This window comes from Ranitomeya imitator, chromosome 1 (genome assembly GCF_032444005.1).
Source record: "Ranitomeya imitator isolate aRanImi1 chromosome 1, aRanImi1.pri, whole genome shotgun sequence".
Taxonomy (NCBI): domain Eukaryota; kingdom Metazoa; phylum Chordata; class Amphibia; order Anura; family Dendrobatidae; genus Ranitomeya; species Ranitomeya imitator.
The window spans coordinates 557,273,059-557,299,074 of record NC_091282.1 but is presented as its reverse complement, the minus strand read 5'-3'; the positions used below and the strand labels follow the sequence as shown (position 1 = coordinate 557,299,074).

General features: G+C 46.5%; 1 protein-coding gene across 1 annotated transcript in view; it reads left to right on the top strand.

Moving 5' to 3' along the window:
* JAK3 (Janus kinase 3) overlaps positions 1–26,016 on the top strand; it is a 475,730-nt gene that overhangs the window by 141,661 nt on the left and 308,053 nt on the right. Inside the window, exon 9 of the mRNA XM_069767767.1 lies at positions 22,698–22,809. Within this exon, the coding sequence (XP_069623868.1) occupies positions 22,698–22,809 (112 nt within the window). The remainder of the gene's footprint in view (positions 1–22,697; positions 22,810–26,016) is intronic.

The window sequence follows — 26,016 nt, the reverse complement described above, 5'->3', positions numbered from 1 at the left end:
CGTCGGCACAAAAAAATGTTCAATTGAAAAATTTTTTGGCCGGCTCGCCCGTAATTTTCTACCGCGCATTTGCGGCAGAAACTCCGCCCCCTCCTCCCCGCACTTCAGAATGGGCAGCGGATGCGTTGAAAAGCTGCATCCGCTGCCCACGTCGTGCACAAATTTCACAACGTGCGTCGGTACGTCGGCCCGACGCATAGCGATGGACCCGTACTGACACAAGAGTGAAAGAGGCCTTAACCCCTTCATGACCGGGGGATTTTTCGTTTTTCCGTGTTCGTTTTTCGCTCCCCTCCTTCCCAGAGCCATAACTTTTTTATTTTTCCGTCAATTTGGCCATGTGAGGGCTTATTTTTTGTGGGACGAGTTGTACTTTTGAACCACATCATTGGTTTTAGCATGTCGTGTACTAGAAAACGGGAAAAAAATTCCAAGTTCGGTGAAATTGCAAAAAAAGTGCAATCCCACATTGGTTTTTTGTTTGGCTTTTTTGCTAGGTTCACTAAATGCTAAAAATGACCTGCCATTATGATTCTCCAGGTCATTACGAGTTCACAGACACCAAACATGATTAGGTTATTTTTTATCTAAGTGGTGAAAAAAAATTCCAAACTTTGCTAAAAAAAAAAAAAAAATTGCGCCATTTTCCGATACTCGTAGCGTCTCCATTTTTCATCATCTGGGGTCGGTTGAGGGCTTATTTTTTGCGTGCCGAGATGACGTTTTTAATGATAGCATTTCGGTGCAGATACGTTCTTTTGATCGCCCGTTATTGCATTTTAATGCAATGTCGCGGCGACCAAAAAAATGTAATTCTGGCGTTTCGAGTTTTTCTCCCGCTACGCTGTTTAGCGATCAGGTTGATACTTTTTTTTATTTGATAGATCGGGCGATTCTGAGCGCGGCGATACCAAATATGCGTAGATTTGATATTTTTTTTATTGATTTATTTTGATTGGGGCAAAAGGGGGGTGATTTAAACTTTTATGTTTTTTTTATTTTTTTCACATTTTTTTAAACTTTTTTTTTAACTTTTGCCATGCTTCAATAGCCTCCATGAGAGGCTAGAAGCAGGCACAACCCGATCGGCTCTGCTATATAGCAGCGATCTGCTGATCGCTGCTATGTAGCAGAATTGCACGTGTGCTGTGAGCGCCGACCACAGGGTGGCGCTCACAGCGACGGGCAATCAGTAACCATAGAGGTCTCAAGGACCTCTATGGTTACCATTCACAAGCATCGCCGACCCCCGATCATGTGACGGGGGTCGGCGATGACGTCATTTCCAGCCGCCCGGCCGGAAGCGGTAGTTAAATGCCGCTGTCTGCGTTTGACAGCGGCATTTAACTAGTTAATAGGTGCGGGCAGAACGCGATTCTGCCCGCGCCTATTACGGGCACATGTCAGCTGTTCAAAACAGCTGACATGTCCCGGCTTTGGTGCGGGCTCACCGCGGAGCCCTGCATCAAAGCAGGGGAGCCGGCATCGGACGGTATAGTACGTCCGATGCCGGTAAGGGGTTAATGAGCGATGAATTTAACCCCTTTACCCCCAAGGGTGGTTTGCACGTTAATGACCAGGCCAATTTTTACAATTCTGACCACTGTCCCTTTATGAGGTTATAACTCCGAAACGCTTCAACGGATCCTGGTGATTCTGACATTGTTTTCTCGTGACATATTGTACTTCATGATAGTGGTAAAATTTCTTTGATAGTACCTGCGTTTATTTGTGAAAAAAACGGAAATTTGGCGAAAATTTTGAAAATTTCGCAATTTTCAAACTTTGAATTTTTATGCAATTAAATCACAGAGATATGTCACACAAAATACTTAATAAGTAACATTTCCCACATGTCTCCTTTACATCAGCATAATTTTGGAACCAATTTTTTTTTTTGTTAGGGAGTTATAAGGGTTAAAAGTTGACCAGCAATTTCTCATTTTTACAACACCATTTTTTTTTAGGGACCACGTCTCATTTGAAGTCATTTTGAGGGGTCTATATGATAGAAAATGCCCAAGTGTGACACCATTCTAAAAACTGCACCCCTCAAGGTGCTCAAAACCACATTCAAGAAGTTTATTAACCCTTCAGGTGTTTAATAGGAATTTTTGGAATGTTTAAATAAAAATGAACATTTAACTTTTTTACACAAAAAATTTACTTCAGCTCCAATTTGTTTTATTTTACCAAGGGTAACAGGAGAAATTGGACCCAAAAAGTTGTTGTCCAATTTGTCCTGAGTACGCTGATACCCCATATGTGGCAGTAAACCACTGTTTGCGCGCATGGGAGAGCTCGGAAGGGAAGGAGCGCTATTTGACTTTTCAATGCAAAATTGACAGGAATTGAGATGGGACGCCATGTTGCGTTTGGAGAGCCACTGATGTGCCTAAACATTGAAACCCCCCACAAGTGACACCATTTTGGAAAGTAGACCCCCTAAGGAACTTATCTGGATGTGTGGTGAGCACTTTGACCCACCAAGTGCTTCACAGAAGTTTATAATGCAGAACCGTAAAAATAAAAAATCATATTTTTTCACAAAAATTATATTTTTGCCCCCAATTTTTTATTTTTCCAAGGGTAAGAGAAGAAATTGGACCTCAAAAGTTGTTGTCCAATTTGTCCTGAGTACGCTGATACCCCATATGTGGCAGTAAACCACTGTTTGGGCGCATGGGAGAGCTCGGAAGGGAAGGAGCGCAGTTTGACTTTTCAATGCAAAATTGACAGGAATTGAGATGGGACGCCATGTTGCGTTTGGAGAGCCACTGATGTGCCTAAACATTGAAACCCCCCACAAGTGACACCATTTTGGAAAGTAGACCCCCTAAGGAACTTATCTGGATGTGTGGTGAGCACTTTGACCCACCAAGGGCTTCACAGAAGTTTATAATGCAGAGCCATAAAAATAAAACAAAATTTTTTTCCCACAAAAATTATTTTTTAGCCCCCAGTTTTGTATTTTCCCTAGGGTAACAGGAGAAATTGGACCCCAAAAGTTGTTGTCCAATTTGTCCTGAGTACGCTGATACCCCATATGTGGGGGGGAACCACCGTTTGGGCGCATGGGAGGGTTCGGAAGGGAAGGAGCGCCATTTGGAATGCAGACTTAGATGGAATGGTCTGCAGGCGTCACATTGCGTTTGCAGAGCCCCTAATGTACCTAAACAGTAGAAACCCCCCACAAGTGACACCATTTTGGAAAGTAGACCCCCTAAGGAACTCATCTTGATGTGTTGTGAGAGCTTTGAACCCCCAAGTATTTCACTACAGTTTATAACGCAGAGCCATGCAAATAAAAAATATTTTTTTTTCCACAAAAATTATATTTTAGCCCCCAGTTTTGTATTTTTCCAAGGTTAGCAGGAGAAATTGGACCCTAAATGTTGTTGTCCAATTTGTCCTGAGTACGCTGATACCTGATATGTGGGGGGGAACCACCGTTTGGGCGCATGGGAGGGCTCGGAAGGGAAGGAGCATCATTTGGAATGCAGACTTAGATGGATTGGTCTGCAGGCGTCACATTGCGTTTGCAGAGCCCCTAATGTACCTAAACAGTAGAAACCCCCCACAAGTGACCCCATATTGGAAACTAGACCCCTCAATGAACTTATCTAGATGTGTTGTGAGAACTTTGAACCCCCAAGTGTTTCACTACAGTTTATAACGCAGAGCCGTGAAAATAAAAAATCTTTTTGTTTTCCCACAAAAATTATTTTTTAGCCCCCAGTTTTGTATTTTCCCAAGGGTAACAGGAGAAATTGGTCCACAAAAGTTGTTGTCCAATTTGTCCTGAGTACGCTGATACCCCATATGTTGGGGTAAACCCCTGTTTGGGCACACAGGAGAGCTCGGAAGGGAAGGAGCACTGTTTTACTTTTTCAACGCAGAATTGGCTGGAATTGAGATCGGACGCCATGTCGTGTTTGGAGAGCCCCTGATGTGCCGAAACAGTGGAAACCCCCCAATTATAACTGAAACCCTAATCTAAACACACCCCTAACCCTAATTCCAACGGTAACCCTAACCACACCTCTAACCCTGACACACCCCTAACCCTAATCCCAACCCTATTCCCAACTGTAAATGTAATCTAAACCCTAACCCTAACTTTAGCCCCAACCCTAACTGTAGCCCCAACCCTAACCCTAACCCTAGCCCTAACCCTAGCCCTAACCCTAGCCCTAACCCTAACCCTAGCCCTAACCCTAGCCCTAACCCTAGCCCTAACCCTAGCCCTAACCCTAGCCCTAACCCTAGCCCTAGCCCTAACCCTAGCCCTAATGGGAAAATGGAAATAAATACATTTTTTTTTATTTTTCCCTAACTAAGGGGGTGATGAAGGGGGGTTTGATTTACTTTTATAGCGAGTTTTTTAGCGGATTTTTATGATTGGCAGCCGTCACACACTGAAAGACCCTTTTTATTGCAAAAAATATTTTTTGCAATACCACATTTTGAGAGCTATAATTTTTCCATATTTTGGTCCACAGAGTTATGTGAGGTCTTGTTTTTTGCGGGACGAGTTGACGTTTTTATTGAAAACATTTTTGGGCACGTGACTTTTTTTATCGCTTTTTATTCCGATTTTTGTGAGGAAGAATGACCAAAAGCCAGCTATTCATGAATTTCTATTGGGGGAGGCGTTTATACCGTTCCGCGTTTGGTAAAATTGATAAATCAGTTTTATTCTTCGGGTCAGTACGATTACAGCGATACCTCATTTATATCATTTTTTTATGATTTGGTGCTTTTATACGATAAAAACTATTTTACAGAAAAAATAATTATTTTTGCATCGCTTTATTCTCAGGACTATAACTTTTTTATTTTTTTGCTGATGATGCTGTATGGCGGCTCTTTTTTTGCGGGACAATATGACGCTTTCAGCGGTACCATGGTTATTTATATCTGTCCTTTTGATCGCGTGTTATTCCACTTTTTGTTCGGCGGTATGATAATAAAGCGTTGTTTTTTGCCTCGTTTTTTTTTTTTTTTTCTTACGGTGTTTACTGAAGGGGTTAACTAGTGGGACAGTTTTATAGGTCGGGTCGTTACGGACGCGGCGATACTAAATATGTGTACTTTTATTGGTTTTTTTTTTTTATTTAGATGAAGAAATGTATTTATGGGAATAATATTTTTTTTTTTTTTTCATTATTTTGGAATATTTTTTTTTATTTTTTTTACACATTTGGAAAATTTTTTTTTTACTTTTTTACTTTGTCCCAGGGGGGGACATCACAGATCAGTGATCTGACAGTTTGCACAGCACTCTGTCAGATCACTGATCTGACATGCAGCGCTGCAGCCTTCACAGTGCCTGCTCTAAGCAGGCTCTGTGAAGCCACCTCCCTCCCTGCAGGACCCGGATCCGCGGCCATCTTGGATCCGGGGCTCGAGCAGGGAGGGAGGTGAGGAGACCCTCGCAGCAACGCGATCACATCGCGTTGCTGCGGGGGGCTCAGGGAAGCCCGCAGGGAGCCCCCTCCCTGCGCGGTGCTTCCCTGCACCGCCGGCACATCGCGATCATCTTTGATCGCGGTGTGCCAGGGGTTAATGTGCCGGGGGCGGTCCGTGACCGCTCCTGGCACATAGTGCCGGATGTCAGCTGCGATAAGCAGCTGACACCCGGCCGCGATCGGCCGCGCTCCCCCCGTGAGCGCGGCCGATCGGCTATGACGTACTATCCCGTCCAGGGTCAGATAAGCCCAGGGCACCTCGACGGGATAGTACGTCTAAGGTCACAGAGGGGTTAAAAAGAAAAAAAAAAAGCGGAAAAAAAACGGCGTTGGCTCCCGCGCAATTTTCTGCGCCAGAGGGGGAAAGCCGACGGCCGGGGCCAATATCTGTAGCCTGCTATGAATATCAGCCCGCAGCTGTCTGCGTAGCCTTTACTGGCTATTAAAATAGGGAGACCCCCCCCAAAAAATGACGTGGGGTCCCCCTATATTTTATAGCCAGAAAGGCTACGCAGACAGCTGCAGGCTGATATTCATAGCCTAGAGAGGGGCCATGGATATTGCCCCCCATCTGTAAGATGCGCCAATTCCGGCACTTAGCCCCTCTCTTCCCACTCCCGAGTAGCGGTGGGATATGGGGTAATAAGGGGTTAATGTCACCTTGCTATTGTAAGGTGACATTAAGCCGGGTTAATAATGGAGAGGCGTCAATAAGACGCCTATCCATTACTAATCCAATAGTAAGAAAGGGTTAATAAAACACACACACATTTGGAAAAAAGTATTTTAATATTCTTCATTTAACCATACTTACCATACTTCAGCGCCTGCAAAAAAAGTAAAATAATAAACCGTATACTACCTTTCTGCCGTAGTCCAATTAATAACGAGTGTCCCACGACGATCTCCCCTATAGAACAGTGACATCGGGTGATGTCACTGCTCTATAGGACCCTCAGTGACACACTGACAGGAGACAATGGTTCCTGCAGTGGATCACTGAGGTTACTCTAGTTCACTGGTCTCACTTTATGGCAATTGCTGCGTGGGAAAATGTCTCACCCAGCAATGCCAATAGTGAGACTAGGGACTATTTTCTCACAGGGGCGTAGGAATACCTTGTGAGGAATACATTATGGAAGGATACCTTCCATCATTGTGTTCCTGGAGCCCCTGGAGAGTGGTCGCATCAACTGATGCTCCTGCTCTCCACGGGAGATCGTCGTGGGACACTCGTTTTAATTGGATTTCTGCGGACAGGGAGTATATTGTTTGTTTATTATTTTAATATTTTTTACAGGTGACAATGGCTTCGGGGAACAAAGTGACAAGTGATGGTGAGTATGTACTCTATGTTATATGTACTGTATGTCTGTAGTATGTATGTATGTACTGTATGTCACATGTTGTTGCATTGTGCATGTCGTTGCATGGTGCATGTCGTCGCATGGTGCATGTCGTCGCATGGTGCATGTCGTCGCATGGTACATGTCGCATGCCGTCGTATGGTGCATGTCGCATGTCATCGCATGGTGCATGCTGTCGCATGGTGCATGTAGCATGTCGTTGCATGGTGCATGTCGTCGCATGGTACATGTCGCATGCCGTCGCATGGTGCATGTCACATGTTGTCGCATGGTGCATGCAGCATGTCGTCGCATGGTGCATGTCGTCGCATGGTGCATGTCGTCGCATGGTGCATGTCGTCGCATGGTGCATGTAGCAGGTCGCATGGTGCATGTAGCATGTCGCATGGTGCATGCCGTCGCATGTCGCATGTAGCATGTTGCATGCCGTCGCATGGTGCATGTTGTCGCATGTTGTCGCATGGTGCATGTAGCATGTCGCATGTAGCATGCCGTCGCATGGCGCATGTCGTCGCATGGCGCATGTCGTCGCATGGTGCATGTCGCTGCATGGTACATGTCGCATGCTGTCGCATGGTGCATGTCGCATGCCGTCGCATGGTGCATGTAGCATGTCGCATGGTGCATGTCGCATGCCGTCGCATGGTGCATGTTGTCGCATGTTGTCACATGGTGCATGTCGCATGCCGTCGCATGGTGCATGTCGCATGTTGTCGCATGGTGCATGCAGCATGTCGTCGCATGGTGCATGTAGCATGTCGTCGCATGGTGCATGTAGCATGTTGCATGCCGTCGTATGGTGCATGTTGTCGCATGGCGCATGTCGTCGCATGGTGCATGTCGCATGCCGTCGCATGGTGCATGTCGCATGCCGTCGCATGGTGCATGTAGCATGTTGCATGGTGCATAGAGCATGCCGTCGCATGGTGCATGTTGTCGCATGTCGTCGTATGGTGCATGTTGCATGCCGTCACATGGTGCATGTCGCATGTTGTCGCATGGTGCATGCAGCATGTCGTCGCATGGTGCATGTCGTCGCATGGTGCATGTTGCATGTCGTCGCATGGTGCATGTTGTATGTCGTCGCATGGTGCATGTCGTCACATGCAGCATGTCGTCGCATGGTGCATGTCGCATGTCGTCGCATGGTGCATGCAGCATGTCGCATGTCGTCGCATGGTGCATGTCGTCGCATGGTGCATGTCGTCGCATGGTGCATGTCGTCACATGGTGCATGTCGTCGCATGGTGCATGTCGTCGCATGGTGCATGTTGCATGTCGTCGCATGGTGCATGTCGTCGCATGGTGCATGTCGTCGCATTGGTGCATGTAGCATGGTGCATGTTGTCACATGGTGCATGTCGCCGCATGGTGCATGTCACATGTCGTCGCATGGTGCATGTCACATGGTGCATGTCGTCGCATGTTGTCGCATGGTGCATGCAGCATGTCGTCGCATGGTGCATGTCGCCGCATGGTGCATGTCGTCGCACGGTGTGTGTTGTATGTATGTATGTACTGTGTATGGTTTTTTTTTACATTCAACACATTAGCCGGATGATGGGACTACTACTGTCCCATCATTGGCTAATGTGTCACTTACTGTCACTGTAGCAGGCAGAGCCTGATGGGACTTGTAGTCCCATCGGACGATGCCTGCACACACACACACAGCGCCGGCGCGCGCGCGCACACACACACACACACACACAGCGCCGGCACACGCACACACACACAGTGTCGGCACACGCACACACACACAGCGCTGGCACGCACGCACACGCACATGCACACACACACATCGCCGGCACACACACATCGCCGACACACACACACATCGCCGACACACACACACGCCGGCGGGCAGAGCCCCGCACACGCCGGCGGGCAGAGCCCCGCACACGCCGGCGGGCAGAGCCCCGCACACGGCGACAGCAGCACAGCCCCATCCTCAGATCCCAGCAGTGAGCTGAGCACACACTGTCAGCCCCGCCCGCCCCCAGCACAGCCCTGCAGGCAGCCCCCAGCACCGCCCACAGCCCAGTCACTCTTGCTGAGTGACTGCCTACTGTGGGGGCTGGTCACGCCTGCTGCTGACGTCACGTCAATTTTCAGAGCCTGGAAATTGACGTGACGTCGGTGGAAATGAGCGGCGGCTGCAGTCTGGGGGTCATGTGACCCGGACACAGCAGCAGGAATAGCGCCGCTCACAGGCGAAAACGTCAACAGAAGGTAATGGCACAATTCATTAGGGGCCCCGGGGGGGTACATTGGGGGGTTAATTGAAAGTAGTGGACAACCCCTTTAAGGGTTTAAAGAACACAAATACAAGAGATGGAATATTGTTATGATCAGGTGACCTTGGAGCAGCATGAAAACTTTCACTGGAGTAGGTGGTAACTATACTGACCGCAAATCCTGATCTTAACACCGCCACTAGAAGTAGCCGTGGGGTGTGCCTAACAAATCCTAGACACCTCGACACAGCCAGAGGACTAAATACCCCTATAGATGGAAATAGGAATTCTACCTTGCCTCAGAGCAGAACCCCAAAGGATAGGCACAAATATTGACTGTGAGTAGTAGAGGAAAAGACACACGCAGGCAGGAAGCAGGATTTAGCAAAAGAGGCCACTCTAGCTGAAATAGGAAAGGATAGGACAGGATACTAAGCGGTCAGTATTAAAATCCTTCCAAAAATATCCACAGCAGAAAATACAAAAACTCCACCATCTAACTAAAGATGTGGAGCGTATATCTGCGACTCCAGAGAATCCAACAAGACTGAGAAAACACTGACACAGTCTAAGCTGGACAAGAGAAAACAAATGAATAGCACAGAATATAAGCACACAGCTTGTGTGCCACAGAAAAAGAAACAGACACTTATCTTTGCTGAATTGGCAGCTAAGCAGGAGAAGCCAGACAAAGATCCACTTCCCAAGAAACATTGACAACTGGCAAGGACCAATGAGTCCTGCAAACCTAAATACCCCAGTCAGAATTGCAATCAGTAGATACACCTGTCCAAGACTGCAGCCCAGGGACAACTGCATTACCACCTACAACCACCGGAGGGAGCCCAAGAGCAGAATTCACAACAGAATATCTGAACCCTGAGGTGAATGCAAACATATGAAAGCCTATTATGTTAAAAATTTAACTTTGGCTATAAAGATCAAAATGTATGAATAGGCAATTATTACATATAATATAAAAGCAATAGTAGCAGGTCAATTGATGAGGACACAAAAAATGTGACAACAGGGTAGACACGTTAACATTGTATGTTCTTGGGAAGCAGAAAAAAGTTATTACACATAAAGGGAACAATAAAGGGAACACTTAAACAACAGAATATAACTCCAAGTAAATCAAGCTTCTGTGAAATCAAACTGTCCACTTAGGAAGCAACACTGCTTGACAATCAATTTCACATGCAGTTGTGCAAATGGAATAGACAGATGGAAATTATTGGCAATTATCAAGACACACTCAATAAAGGAGTAGTTCTGCAGGTGGGGACCACAGACCACATCTCAGTACCAATGCTTTCTGGCTGATGTTTTGGTCAGTTTTGAACATGGGTTGAGCTTTCACACTCATGGTAGCATGAGACGGACTCTACAACCCACACAAGTGGCTCAGGTAGTGCAGCTCATCCAGGATGGCATATCAATTCGAGCTGTTTCAAGAAGGTTTGCTGTGTCTGTCAACGTAGTGTCCAGAGGCTGAAGGCGCTACCAGGAGACAGACCAGTACACCAGGAGACGTGGAGGGGGCCGTAGGAGGGCCACAACCCAGCAGCATGTCCGCTACCTCAGCCTTTATGCAAGGAGGAACAGGAGGAGCACTGCCAGAGCCCTGCAAAATGACCTCCAGCAGGCCACAAATGTGCATGTGTCTGCACAAACGGTTAGAAACCGATGGCCTGAGTGCCCGATGTCCACAGATGGGGGTTGTGCTCACAGCCCAACACCGTGCAGGACGCTTGGCATTTGCCACAGAACACCAGGATTGGCAAATTCACCACTGGCGCCCTGTTCTCTTACCAGATGAAAGCAGGTTCACCCTGAGCACATGTGATAGATGTGACAGAGTCTGGAGATGCCGTGGAGAGAGATCTGCTGCCTGCAACATCCTTCAGCATGACCGGTTTGGCAGTGGGTCAGTAATGGTGTGGGCTGGCATTTCTTCGGAGGGCCGCACAGCCGTCCATGTGCTCGCCAGAGGTAGCCTGACTGTCATTAGGTACCGAGATGAGATCCTCCGACCACTTGTGAGAACAAATGCTGGTGAGGTTGACCCTGGGTTCCTCGTAATGCAGGACAATGCCAGATGTCATGTGGCTGGAGTGTGTTAGCAGTTCCTGCAAGATGAAGGCATTGAATCTATGGACTGGCCCGCCCATTCCCCAGACCTAAATGCAATTGAACACATCTGGGGCATCATGTCTCGCACCACCCACCACCAACGTCACATTGCACCACAGACTGTCCAGGAGTTGGATGCTTTAGTCCAGGTCTGGGAGGATATCCCTCAGGAGACCATCTGCCGCCTCATGAGGAGCATGCCAAGGCATTGTAGGAAGGTCATACAGGCACGTGGAGGCCACACACACTACTGAACATCATTTCCTTGTCTTGAATCATTGCCACTGAAGTTGGATCAGCCTGTAACTTCATTCTACACTTTTATTTTGAGCATCATTGCAACTCCAGACCTCCATGGGATATTAGTTATTTATGTTGATAATTTTTAGATTTTATTGTTCTCAACATATTCCACTATGTAATGAATAAAGATTGACATATTATCTAGATATCTAGGATGTGGGATTTTAGTGTTCCCTTTATTTTTTTTGAGCAGTGTACTTAGATGATCTCAAAAAAATACTCTGTAATAATACTCAATAATGATTACTGTAATAAAATAAAATATATAGAGTCAAGTGACAAGAATACAGAAGAACACATAATGTCAAGTGAAAACCAAGTCCATAAATAGAATAGCAACATCATGTAAAAAGTGATCAGTGTTTACCTATAAAGTGCTCTGTGACTGTATTTGTCAGTAGCCTCTGCGAGCATTTTATATAGAAACACATTTACATAGCTCCCCACAGAAGCCTACGCAAAATGCACGTTGGGGCAACTTATCCAGCGGGTTCCTGCACAGAATAGAGATCCTGACTCCACAGTGTCTAATGGTTCCTGTGTGAGATGAAACCAAACCGCAAGTTAGAAGAAGTCAACTGGCAGCTATGCTGCCTGAAAGGCTGTTGAGTGCTTCACATTCCTCCTAAAGAATAGGAGGGCAAAGCAGAGTGTGAGTTACCTAGAAAAGGGAAAGTGTGCTGAAAAAGGAAAGATCCCAGAGTGAGTAAAACAAATCAAGAAATACAAAATAAAGTATAAAGTACGTACTGCTAGGTAATATGCAGCTTACTTCAAAAAATAAAATATCTGTGCAGAGTACAGAACAGAAACAGCAAAGAGATAAAGACATCTGGAATTTAACTGGCTGACTTCAATCTACAGAAGAATGGTTGGACAAACAAAAGAGATTAGCACCAAAAGGAAATGCCAGCAGAGGGACAGAGTGCTGTGACTCTGTGAACAGAAAAGCTGACCACAAAACACAGGCGCATGACAATATGCATCTGGATCCATTTGCATTTGGATGCCATCTAGTGGCCATTGTTGAGTACTAGAAAAAGGCCTGATGCTATCGCATCGGGAGTGCGGTGAACTTAACATCTGTGCTTGCTTAATTATGCTGACAGGAGCAGAGGACATGTCTCACACCGTTTGCGCTTTCCAACATATCGGTTCTATGTCATTCCTCTGCATTTTTGTATGTTTGCACAGACTCATTTCATGGTCACCTAATGATTAGGCTAATTGTTAGATGGAGACCTGGAGAGGCGCACAAGCCACAGTGTCTTGCACCCGCTGTGAAAACTCAAGGTGTGGATGAAGGACCACCACATCAAATCCCTCTCATGGCCAGCCCAATCTCCAGACCTGAACCCCATTGAAAACTTCTGGAAAGAAAGGCCGTACTGGGGGCCCACGGCACGTAAAGGGAGGCTGCCATGACGGGGTTACGTGGGACCTGGGGAGCTGGAGCAGTTAGAAGGGATACGGTGGTAAGGGGTTAACTGGGAACTTTAGGGGTGGCTTTAGGGGCATTTTTTGAAAATAAGGGGTGGAACTAGGGGACTGTGGGGAGGGGGCACATAAAAAGGGGCACGCTCCTCACGCAGGCATCCATTTTAGGTGCCTGCGTGACAAGTGAGGAATCTCTGTCACACTTACCAGAATGGACGTGGAAGCGATCCTCCAGCGTCTCCGGACGGCAGCCAGCTCCCAGGGGACAGATTGGCTGAATGCATCCGTTAACAGCCTTCTCCAGGGGACATCGGGAGCACCATCGCAGGCACCGCAGGACGGGCGCCGGCCGCGGAGGACTAGGCCTCCGGCGCGCCTAAGCCCGGACATCATCCCCAGGGCCCGGCGCCGAAATATGAGCCCCTCTGCGGACCCTCCGGTAAGCAGCGCTGTTCCCTCCACCTCACAGCGCGGCGCCGGGAGGAATCCTCCAGTGCGGCGGGGCCTACAACGGGGGGTGGATCCTTCCTCCCCTCCTTCAGTGTCCGGGCGACGTGGGGCGGCAGGAGCAGGAGCCGGTACGGCGGCCGTCAGCATGCCCGCTGGCGCCGCTCAGCGTGGGAGGCAGCGACAGCCGAGGAGACGGGGGTCAGGTGCGGTGGCCCCTCAGCGCCGAGGATTATGCGGGCGGCAGTCGGCTGGCCCTGGCATCAGCGTGCGGCCTTCTGCAGTGCACAGCTCTGGAGTCTTCAACGCAGCAGCGCCCTCTGCTGGTGGTGGCCTGGATATTGCAAGTTCTGCGCCCTCTGCTGGTGTTGGCCGGGATTTTCCTGCAGCTGCGCCCTCTGCTGGTGATGGCCGGGATTTTCCTGGATCTGCGCCCTCTGCTGGTGATGGCCGGAACTTTCCTGGATCTGCGTCCTCTGCTGGTGGTGGCGGAAATTTTCCGGATTCCGGCAGGCGACATTCCGTCGCTTCGGTACGCAGTGCCGGGGACGTATCCGTGGCAAGGAGCCGCACATCTTCCATCGGGCGGCAGGATGCTGGCTCGGCCTTTTCCCTTTCCGCAGCACCAGGGCAGTCGACGGCATCACCGAGTCGCCAGGACACGGATACGGCCGCCAGGAGTTCGGCGGGCAACATCGCGGATCAAGCCGGTCGGGATGCAGGACACCTTCGGCTGGGAGCTGGATCTTCGGCTGCTGGGCTCACAGCACCCAGGCAGCTAGGTGAGAACATTTTCCCTATCTTTAATTTGCCAGGCATAGTTTCCCCTGAAGCTAGGAATAGTGACATTACTTCGGGAGTTGCTAGCGGGGGTATGGGTTTAATCCTTAGAGGTTTAGGGGAACTAGCGGGCTTGTGGGGGTCCGGTCTTAGCAGGGGGTCTTTGCCGTCAGCTGCTTGGTTGGGAAATACGGGGTCGTTTGAGGGGTCTAGACAGTTGTCTGAAGTTACGGGTACATCCAGCAGTGCGGGTCCTGCGGCAGACACGGGGAGCTCATCAAGGGAGAAGGACGGAACAGCACCAGGGCCTGGGTCAGGAATTGATGCACCAGGTGAGGGAGCTTTGCAGGATAAGGAAAAGGAGGATGTACCGCAACTAGACGATGCGGCTAGGGGGGAGGTCTATGTCTGCTTCGAGGGCCCGTTAGGGGCACATTTAAAACAAGAGGTTAGGGAAAAAATCTGGAAAGGGGAGTACATAGAAATATTTTCTCTTTTACCCCTAGAGAGATTTAATTTGGATAGACCTAGAAGGGAGGACTCTAAAAAAGAAGATGAGGAGAAACGGAGATATAGGCTGATTCCCAGATCATTTTCAAATTGGCTGCAAGCTTTCGCTATTATGGCTAGCGTAATCGGGGAGAAGGCCCCGGAAAATTGCTCGGCATTATTTTGTTACTTAGATGCCATAGGGGAGGCTTACAGGACCTATGGGGGACAGGGTTGGTTACGCTATGACGAACAGTTTCGTCAGCGTAAGGCTTTTAGGCCAAGTATCAGGTGGGATCACAAGGACATAGCGTTGTGGATGAGAGTTATGGTCCCGTCCCGTTTAGGTCAGACTAGCCAGCCTTTTCACGGGGGCGCCGGGAGTTCAGGGCAGTCAGGACACTCGGCGGCTTTGCAGAAGGGACTGTGTTTCGCCTTCAATGATGGCATATGCAGATTCGGGAGCAAGTGTAAATATAGGCACGAGTGTTCAACCTGCGGGGGGGTGCATAGCGCTTCAAAATGTTTCAGGGGTAACAGGCAAAAAGTTGGAGATTCAGCTGACAAAAGGGGTGACTCCGGTGCAGTGGGTCGTGATGGAGGCCTTTCTAAGTAGATACCCTGATAGGTCAGCTGCAGTTTTATTGCGCGACGGTTTTAAGGAGGGTTTCAAAATCCCTTATGTTGAGCAGGATGTTAGTTTAAAAAGAAAAAATTTGAAATCGGCGTTACAATTCCCGGAGGTCGTGTCGGAGAAGTTGAATAAGGAAGTTGCTCTGGGAAGAATGGCAGGCCCGTTTGTCGCCCCTCCGATTGCAAATCTGAGGGTGTCACCTCTTGGCGTGGTCCCTAAGAAAGAACCTAATAAATTTAGGTTAATCCATCACCTGTCATTTCCGAAGGGATCTTCGGTTAATGATGGTATTGATCCCGAGTTGAGTTCGGTGTCGTACTTATCATTCGATTCAGCGATGGAGTGGGTTAGAGCATGTGGAAAGGGGGCTAAGCTGGCTAAGACCGACATCGAAGCGGCCTTTCGTTTGTTGCCAGTTCATCCTGACAGTTTGCATTTATTGGGTTGTTTTTGGGATGGCGGCTTCTTTGTTGATCGTTGTCTTCCCATGGGTTGCTCGATTTCATGTGCTTACTTTGAGGCCTTCAGCACGTTCCTAGAATGGGTGGTGAAAGATGTGTCTGGGATACGCTCATGTTCGCACTATCTGGATGACTTTCTGTTTATAGGGCCAGCGGAATCAGCAGATTGTTCGATTTTGTTGCATACAATGGAGAGTGTGACAAAAAACTTCGGGGTGCCTTTGGCGGAGGATAAAACAGTTGGTCCGGTGACAGTGTTGAGCTTCCTAGGCATTGAAATCGACACGGTAGCAATGGAATGTAGGCTACCTGCAGACCAGGTTACCGCGTTGCGCCAAGATGTGGTTAATACGATTGGTTTGAAGAAGATAAATTTGCGCAGTTTGCAATCGTTGTTAGGGAAACTGAACTTTGCATGTAGGATCATGCCGATGGGTCGAGCGTTCTGCCGCCGCCTATCCTTGGCAACAGTAGGGGTAAAGTCCCCTTTGCATTTCATCAGGATAAAGAAAGAGTTTCGGGACGATTTGAAGATGTGGGCGGATTTTCTGGACGAGTACAATGGCAGATCTCTGTGGATTCAGCCGGTGGCAGATGCTACCTCCTTGGGCATTTTGGTGCATGTCGTTGAAATGAGTGGCTTTGGTCTTTTCTTTCATGGCAGCTGGTCAGCAGCGGCTTGGCCGGAAGAATGGAAGGAGGAGGGGTTAACAAACAACCGGCTACTGTTGCATTTGTTCCCCAGGGTAGTTGCGTTGGCCCTGTGGGGTGACAAATTGAGGAATTTGAAGATTTCTTTTCATTGTGAGCATGTTGGAACGGTGACGGCGGTAAACTCGTTGTCAGCGGCTACGCCTGCAGTAGTGAAGGTCTTGCAGCACTTGGTTTTCCTGGGTCTTAAGTTTAACTTATGGATTGTATCTGAAGTTAGCTTGTCAGCGCCTGATCCAATAGTTGTTGCTCTTTCTCAATTTCAGTGGCAGCTTTTCCGGGATTTGGCACCACAGGCGGAGAGCGCGGGCCGGGATTGTCCAGTGGAGTTGTGGAACCTGCCGCGAGGGCCGTAACAGAGTTATTTACCAAATCGCTCGCGGATTCATCTTGGTCTCATTATAATCAGGCTTGGAGCTTGTGGGAATCCTGGATGTCAAGTATGGACCAGGATATGGAGGAGGAGTATGGTTTGTTGTTGTTCTTAGGTCATCATTGGGAGGCAGGTTGGTCTGTGACACGTTTGAATAAGTTTCTGGCGGGGCTAGCCTTCAACCTTAAATGGAGGGGGGGTAAGGATATAACGAAATCCTTCTTGGTTCGGCAAGTTGTTCGGGGTTGGAAGAAAGGCTGGAAGGCTTCGGACGGTCGCCGACCCGTATCTTATGAGGTGCTCTCAGCCATTGAGCGGAAGTTGCAAGAGGTGTGTTTTTCCGAATGGGAAGTAGTTCTGTTCTGTGCAGCCTTTTCTTTGGCCTTCTTTGGGGCATTTCGGTTAGGTGAGTTGGTTAGCCCGTCCGTTAGTAAAAAAGGTATTTTGTTAAGAGAAAACGTGGATGTCGAAGGGAATAAGGTGGTAGTGTTTATTAAGGCTTCCAAAACGGACGTGTATGGGAAAGGGTGCAAAGTGGTGTTGTTCAATGTTGAAGGATCCCCGGTGTGCCCGGTGGCATCCGTGAAGAAGTACATGGCAAAGGGCGGGGTGTTAGACGAGCCATTCTTGGTGCACGAAAATGGGTCTTTCTTGTCCCGTTTTCAGTTTATTTCTGTTTTTAGGAAATGTTTGGCGGCAGCGGGCTTACCTGCAACACAATATAGTGGTCACTCCTTCAGGATCGGGGCAGCGACTGAGGCCGCTAGGTGGGGCCTTGGTGAGGATGTGGTTCGGAGAATTGGGAGGTGGGAATCTTCAAGATTCCAGTCGTATGTTCGCCCAAACCTATTGTGAGTTAGAAGCTGTGTTAAGTTAATTGTTTGTTGCCTTTCTTTCTGTGTTGCAGGGCCTGATCCGATGCTCGTCTGGATCATGGGGCATTCGTATGTTGTATGGGCTGCGTTGCGTGCTGCGGTTCGTCCGGACGGTCGTCAGTTGGGTCTTTCTCGAGAGACAGTGACTTTACGATGGATCGGTAAAAGGGGGATGGTGTGGAAGGAATGGTTACCTGAATTTCATCGTTTTGTTAGACTGGATAGAGTGCCGGAGATCGTGGTGATACATTTAGGGGGGAATGATTTGGCTAAACGGTCTTGTAGGGAGCTGATTAAGGATATCAAATTCGATATCCTGAGGTTCTGGGTCATGTTTCCAAAAGTGTTGTTGGTGTGGTCCGACATCATTCCCCGTAAAAGATGGAGAGGTGCTAGATCACACGAGGGGGTGAACAGGGCCCGGATTAAAATAAACAGGGCCATATCTCGGTTTATGGTGAGGAATGGCGCGTTGGCCGTGAGACATGTGGACTTGGAATCGGGTCAAGGAGCTTACTGGAGAGCTGATGGCGTGCACCTGAACGCGGTGGGTAATGATATGTGGTGTTTGGCTATCCGTAGTGGCATTGAATTAAGCTTGAAGGTGTGGAGGGACATGAATGGCTAAGGTGTCAGGCCATTCGTGTTCGTGGCGGGGGTGGAGGTCCTCGAAGTCGGTGGAAATGGTAAATCGTGGTTCAATGGGGTGGGGATCTTGAGAGGTCCTGGACACCCCATGAGAGAATTTAACAAGGCGCGGTACGGTTATTCCGCGTGAGGTGGATTTATGGACCCCTGGCATGGGGGTGGGTTCGGTGGACCAAGATTGGTTGTTATCTATCCCTGAGCTGGTGCTTTACGGCTGGGGGTAAGACTCATCCTGGGCTGAACATTGTGGAGTTTTTGGGATACTGAGTTTTTTATAACTTTGGGGCTTCGAGGACCGCCCCTCCTATTCTGGGTTGTCATAAAAGTTCTGTTATCTTTTATTTAATAAAATGGCTGCTGTGGCCAATTAAATCCAACATATGTCTCCGTCTGCTGTTTTGAGTACGTTAGAAGTTTATTCTTTAGATTGTTAAGAGATCTGTTTAAGGGGGTTGGGGTAATTTTTTCCAGGTCACGGAACTCACGTATACCCTATGTCAAGAAAGGCCGTACTGGGGGCCCATGGCATGTAAAGGGAGGCCGCCATGACGGGGTTACGTGGGACCTGGGGAGCTGGAGCAGTTAGAAGGGATACGGTGGTAAGGGGTTAACTGGGAACTTGAGGGGTGGCTTTAGGGGCATTTTTTGAAAATAAGGGGTGGAACTAGGGGACTGTGGGGAGGGGGCACATAAAAAGGGGCACGCTCCTCACGCAGGCATCCATTTTAGGTGCCTGCGTGACAAGTGAGGAATCTCCCGCCCACCCTCCCTTTTTTGGTTAGGGTAATGGGGGGGGTGAAGTCGGCATATGTGGGCTTTTGGAGTATTGTTTTAAGAGGCGTCTAAATGTATTTATTTTGTTATGTGAATGCTGTCAGGGTATTGTCACGGCAGTTGGCGGGGGTGGAGGTCCTCGAAGTCGGTGGAAATGGTAAATCGTGGTTCAATAGGGTGGGGATCTTGAGAGGTCCTGGACACCCCATGAGAGAATTTAACAAGGCGCGGTACGGTTATTCCGCGTGAGGTGGATTTATGGACCCCTGGCATGGGGGTGGGTTCGGTGGACCAGGATTGGTTGTTATCTATCCCTGAGCTGGTGCTTTACGGCTGGGGGTAAGACTCATCCTGGGCTGAACATTGTGGAGTTTTTGGGATACTGAGTTTTTTATAACTTTGGGGCTTCGAGGACCGCCCCTCCTATTCTGGGTTGTCATAAAAGTTCTGTTATCTTTTATTTAATAAAATGGCTGCTGTGGCCAATTAAATCCAACATATGTCTCCGTCTGCTGTTTTGAGTACGTTAGAAGTTTATTCTTTAGATTGTTAAGAGATCTGTTTAAGGGGGTTGGGGTAATTTTTTCCAGGTCACGGAACTCACGTATACCCTATGTCATGTAATCAAGAGGAAGAAGATGGATAGTCACAAGCCATCAAACAAAGAACTGCTTACATTTTTGTACCAGGCGTGGCATAGGGTCACCCAAAAGCAATGTGAACGACTGGTGGCCTGCCAAGACGCATGAAAGCTGTGATTAAAAATCATGGTTATTCCACAAAATATTGATTTCTGAACTCTTCCTGAGTTAAAATATTAGTATTGTTGTTTCTAAATGATTATGAACTTGTTTTTTTTTTTACATTATTTGAGGTCTGCAAGCAATGCATTTTTTTGTTATTTTGACCATCTTTCATTTTCAGAAAATAAATACAAAAATTATTATGTGGATCTTTGGACACATGTTGTCAGTAGTTTATAGAATAAAAGAACAATTTACATTTGACTCAAAAATATACCTATAAAGAGAAAAATCAGAGAAACTGAAAATTTTGCAGTTCACATCAAAACAGCAGCTCTGGGAGGCTATTCTGACTTCATGCAAAGAAATACAAGCAGAAACTCTCCAAAAACTCACAAGTTCAATGAAATCAAGAATTGGGAAGGTGATATCAAAGAAAGGTTCCTATGTTAACATGTAACTTGGCCTGTTAGGAGGTTTTGGAGATAAATAGCTTTTTTGTTTAGTGAATGTGACCTCCTAATGCTGCAAATTCCAGAAATGAGCATTTTCAGTTCTTTAAAACATCAAATGTCTAGAAATTCTACTGTGCCTAATAATTTGGAACAGTGCATTTTGAGGTTTTATTCTTTTTGGAGATTATACTGTTATCATTGGGAGGTTTCTTCAATAAAATTCGATGTATACTCTAGCGGGTGATGACTTTTATTAGACTGACTGTCATTTGCACCGACCATTTAGGAAAATCCGAGAAAAATATAATTTGCATAATTTGGAACATGGTGTAGATACAGCCGAATGGAAGGAATTTCAAGTGAAGAGTGATGACCCCTCCCTGAGCATCCTGTTGCAATATACAGTATTTGCACATAACACCTGTTGTGTCCATTCATGGAAGTGCATATGGCATACATCCACTCATGCTAAGTGTACAAGCTTAACCTAAATGTGATATTCACAAATATTCCCAGCACAGAGGTGAGAGCAAAAATGAGTAACCATAATTAATATTTAACATCCATACAGTGCAATGAACCCCTCATCAAACACAGTATTCTGGACCCCACAGTCTCCCACAGACAGTATGATGGACGTAAAGCTCCTTACACAGTATGATGGCATGCGCAGCCCTGACATACAGTATGATGGCAACCACAGCCCCCACAGACATATGAGGTCTCATAGCCCTCACACACAGTATGATAGCCCCCACAGACCACACACAGCTATGATGTTCCACAGCTCCCCCACACCGTATCATGACCACACACAGTATGATAGCCCCACAGTTTCCTAAATTACTGACTGAAAATAAAAAATAAAAAACAACTACTCTGTTCGCATGTTCCTTCGATGTGCTGTTTTGCTCTGTGCAGTGACATCATTGCAACTGCTCCGCTGAGACTCAGTTGGACAAACACCACTGACTGTCTGTCCGCAGTCTCCGACATCATGTCAGCTCTCTATCTGAAACTCAACCTCTCCAAAACTGAACTTCTTCTGCTCCCACCATCTACTAACCTCCCTAAACCTGATGTTTCCCTCTCCATGGGTGGCACCATAATAACAGCAGGCGCGCTGTCTGGGTGTTATGTTTGACTCCGATCTCTCCTTCACCTCCCATATACAATCTCTTGCCTGCTCGTGCCGCTTACACCTAAAAAACATCTCTAGAATCCGCCCTTTTCTCACTATAGAAACAACAAAAACCCTCATTGTCGCCCTGATCCACTCCCACCTGGACTACTGCAACGCTCTATTAATTGGCGTCCCCCTCACTCGACTTTCCCCTCTCCAGTCTATCCTTAATGCAGCAGCCAGGGTCATCTATCTAGCTAATTGTTACTCAAACGCATCCGCTCTTCGCCAGTCCTTACATTGGCTGCCCATTCATTACAGGATACAATTCAAAGTACTTGTTCTCACCCACAAAGCTCTTCACAGTGCAGCACCCCCATACATCTCCTCCCTCATTTCTGTCTATCAGCCTAACCGAACTCTGCGCTCTGCAAATGACTTTCGACTAACCCCTGCACTAATCCGTACCTCCCACTCCCGACTACAAGACTTCTCCCGTGCTGCGCCAATCCTCTGGAATGCTCTACCCCAAGAAATTAGGACCATCCACACTTTGCATAGTTTTAGGCGCTCCCTCAAAACACATTTGTTCAGAGCGGCCTATCATGTTCCCTAATCAGTTATTTTGTTTGTGTGTAGCCCATTCACTACTTCCATCTATCCCCCACCCCCTGAAGATGGCTGGACCATCATTGTAAATACATCATTGTAAATACACACCTGTACTTTGTATCTCCCCCACCTCATTGTAGATTGTAAGCTCTCACGAGCAGGGTCATCTTGTGTTGCTTTAATAATTGTATTGTTAACATTGTTACTTATGACTGTTGTGATTGAAGCTGTTAAACTGTAAAGCGCTGCGGAATATGTTGGCGCTATATAAATAAAGATTATTATTATTATTAATTGTGGAAGAGGGAGCCCACATGTCCCTGCTGCACCATTCTACTCAACAGTATTTGCAACTTGATGTTGCAGATATCAGTGAAATTCAGATGCTGGAGAGGGTTGGGTTTGCCACTGTTGCCAGCCGTTTGGCTACGCCCAGTACGTGGGTTGCACTTTGCCCAGGTCGGTTTTAATTCAATTTGTTTTCACATATGGTACATATAGTGTATTGAAATTGTTCGTGAAATTGAATACTTAATTAACTTACAGAATCATTTCTTATCAATAAGTGTATATTAAAATGATTTCTACTACTATTTACGATAATAAAAATTTTCTTTCTAGCTCAGAGTTTGCCATCAACAAGCTGAAACTAAATGGAGGCATTAGCGGAAGCTATATACTTCGTAATTCTCCGCAGGACTATGACAAGTTTTTATTAACTATATGTTTAGAGGTACGTCATTGCTTCACTCAAAATTACAATATATCAACCACTTTGTTATTCAGGAATATCTTAGAAAACAATGTAAAAAAATTAATTGACATATTGGTCTAGAAAATTAACTATTTCTCCCATAAAAATTATAGCAATTACACGTTTTCTTACACACATGTTTTTTTTCTTTCCAAAATTGTGAGTAAACAACTTTGTTTCAAGTACATGATGCTCGTTCAAACTCACTTGTGGCAAGTAACAGGTGTGGGCAATATTAAAATCACACCTGAAACCAGATAAAAAGGGGAGCACTTGGGGAGCATGGAGAACAGAAAGAGGATACGATACGATACGATACGATACACTTTATTGATCCCGTGGGAAATTATGGTATCACAGCAGCACGACTTAAATCATAAAAATCATAAAGGAATTACATAGTTGACATGACAGTGGAGTTGACAGAAGAACATTATACATTATACATTAGAATAGGACATACACAACGAGTGAACTGAAATGTAGAGAAATAAGTAGACATTCACCTTGGTGGTTTAACCCTAGTGTTATTGTTGTACATTCCCATGGCAGTTGGCACAAACGATTTCCTATATTTTTCCTTCTTACACCTCAGAAGTATAAGCCGGTTACTGAAGGTGCTCTTCTGTCTCATGAATAGCTCATATAGTGGATGTGCATTATTGTTCATAATTGCCACACACTTTTTCAGTGTTCTTTTCTCCACTACCTCCCCAAAAGAGTCCAGATTACAGCCGACAGCAGAACTTGCCTTCTTGATAATCTTATTCAGCTTATTAGCATCAGAGGCCCGCACACTACTACCCCAGCACGTGATTGCAAAAAAAATGGCACTTGCCACCACAGATTGGTAGAACATTTCTAACATTTTGCTACACACATTAAAAGACCTCAGTTTCCTTAGGAAATACAGTCTGCTCATCCCCTTCTTGAAGACAAACTCTGAGTGGCATCTCCAGTCCAGTTTGCTATCCAAATGGACCCCCAAATATTTGTAACTCTCCACCTGCTCTACCTCCTGACCAGCAATAGTGATCGGTAAGCATTCCAACTTAATCCTGCTATAGTTGGCCACCAACTCCTTGGTTTTCTTAACATTTAGTTGTAGATAGTTACCATTGCACCAATCCACGAAATTCGACACCACCCTTCTATATTCCTCATCCCCCTGATCTCCCCTAATGCATCCCACAACCACAGAGTCATCCGAAAATTTTTGAAGGTGGCAAAGTTCAGATTTATACTGAAAGTCTGAAGTATACAGTGTGAATAGAAAGGGCGCAAGCACCGTTCCCTGGGGGGCACCTACACTGCTCAATAATCTGCTTGACACCACTGCTCCCATCTGTACAAACTGTGGCCGATCTGATAGGTAGTCAGTTATCCAATTTCTCATCCCCACCTCCACCTTCATATCAGTCATCTTTTTGTGTAGTAAAAATGGCTGCACGGAGTTAAATGCACTCGAGAAATCGAAGAACATCGCTCGCACCGTGGTTCCGTCAATCTCCAGAAATGAATGTACCCTATGTAACAGAGAAAGGATAGCATCATCCACCCCCAATCTATGTCGGTAGGCAAACTGAAGGGGATCGATAAAAGCGTTAACCCTCGGTCTTAAGTGAGCAAGCACTAATCTTTCCAAGGCCTTCATAGCATGAGATGTTAAGGCTACAGGACGATAGTCATTTAGGGTTGCAGGAGAAGTCGTCTTGGGTACCGGCACCAGACAGGAAGTTTTCCATAACACTATCTAAGGATTTGAGAACTGAAATGGTTAAAAAGTATCAACAATCTCATGAGTCCATCTCCAGAGAGCTTGATGTTCCTTTGAACATGGTGAGCAGTATAATCAATACGTAAACAACCTATGGCACTGCTAATCTCCCTGGACATTGACGGCAGAGAAAAATTGATGAAAGATTGCAATGCAGGATAGTCAAGATGGTGGATAAGCAGCCCCAAACAAATTGTAATGAAATTCAAGCTGTCCTGCAGGCTAAGGATGCATCAGTGTCAGCGCAAACTATCCATCAACATTTGAAAAAATTAAAAACTATAGTAGGAGTCCCAGGGGGACCCCACTGCTGACTCAGAGATAGTTTGCCAAAATGTGCTTGAGTAAGCCAAAATCCTTCTGAGAAAGCATCTTGTAGACAGAAGAGACAAAGGTAGTGATTTTTGGTAAAGCATATCATTCTACTGAACACATGAAAGGTAGAGGAGAGGGGGTTGTGGGGAGCTGGTCACGCTGCAGATGTGAGATGATCCATTGCAGTGAAATTAGCTTCTTTCAGGTGCCATACCTGCTGTTAATTGCAGCTTGAAGGACTTTTAGAAATAAGTAGTTTTTCAGTACAAACGGCAAGGTAAAATCAAATAACTTTTATTGAAAAAAGTTAAAACATGGTTAAAAAAGAAGAAACCTCATGGTCGGACTCATTTCTGGCATACTGGGACGCCCTTAGTCAACAGATATAATATTGAGGTAATCACAAGGTGTATAAAGATGCATTGAACATCCCCCAAGACCTCCTTCTCTCCTCCACACTTATTCGCTCCTCACCTAATCACCTCCAAGACTTCTCCCGAATATCCAGTGCCCCAACACGTCCGACTATCAACCACGTTCAGATCCTTCAGATGGAACCTGAAAACCCACCTCTTCAAGAAAGCTTACAGCCTGCAATGACCCCACTACCGGAGCTATCGCCTCACCAATACGGGAGCTGCTGCAACCCCACAACCTACTGTCTCCATCCCCACCATCCTGTAGAATGTAAGCCTGCAAGGGCAGGGTCCTCGCCCCTCTGTATCAGTCTGTTTTTGTTAGTCTGTTTACCGTAACTTGTATGTAACCCATTCTCATGTACAGCACCATGGAATCAATGGCGCTATTTAAATAAATAAATAATAATAATTATTAAACCAATCATTATTGTGCATATTAGTAATCAGAATAACTATCAGGTGTGTTTGCTTCAAAAGAAACTGTGGTTTTCAATGCAGTTAACCCCATTATTGCTGTATGTGTGTGCGTGCATACAAGTAATAGCAAATAGCAACATTTCAAATATCTTGATGAAACAAAAAAAAAACATAAGTGCGAAAAGACAAGGCAAAATATTACTTTTTCATACTAATTGAATTAAAGAAAGCAAGTGTTGCCTACATACTGAATTCTGA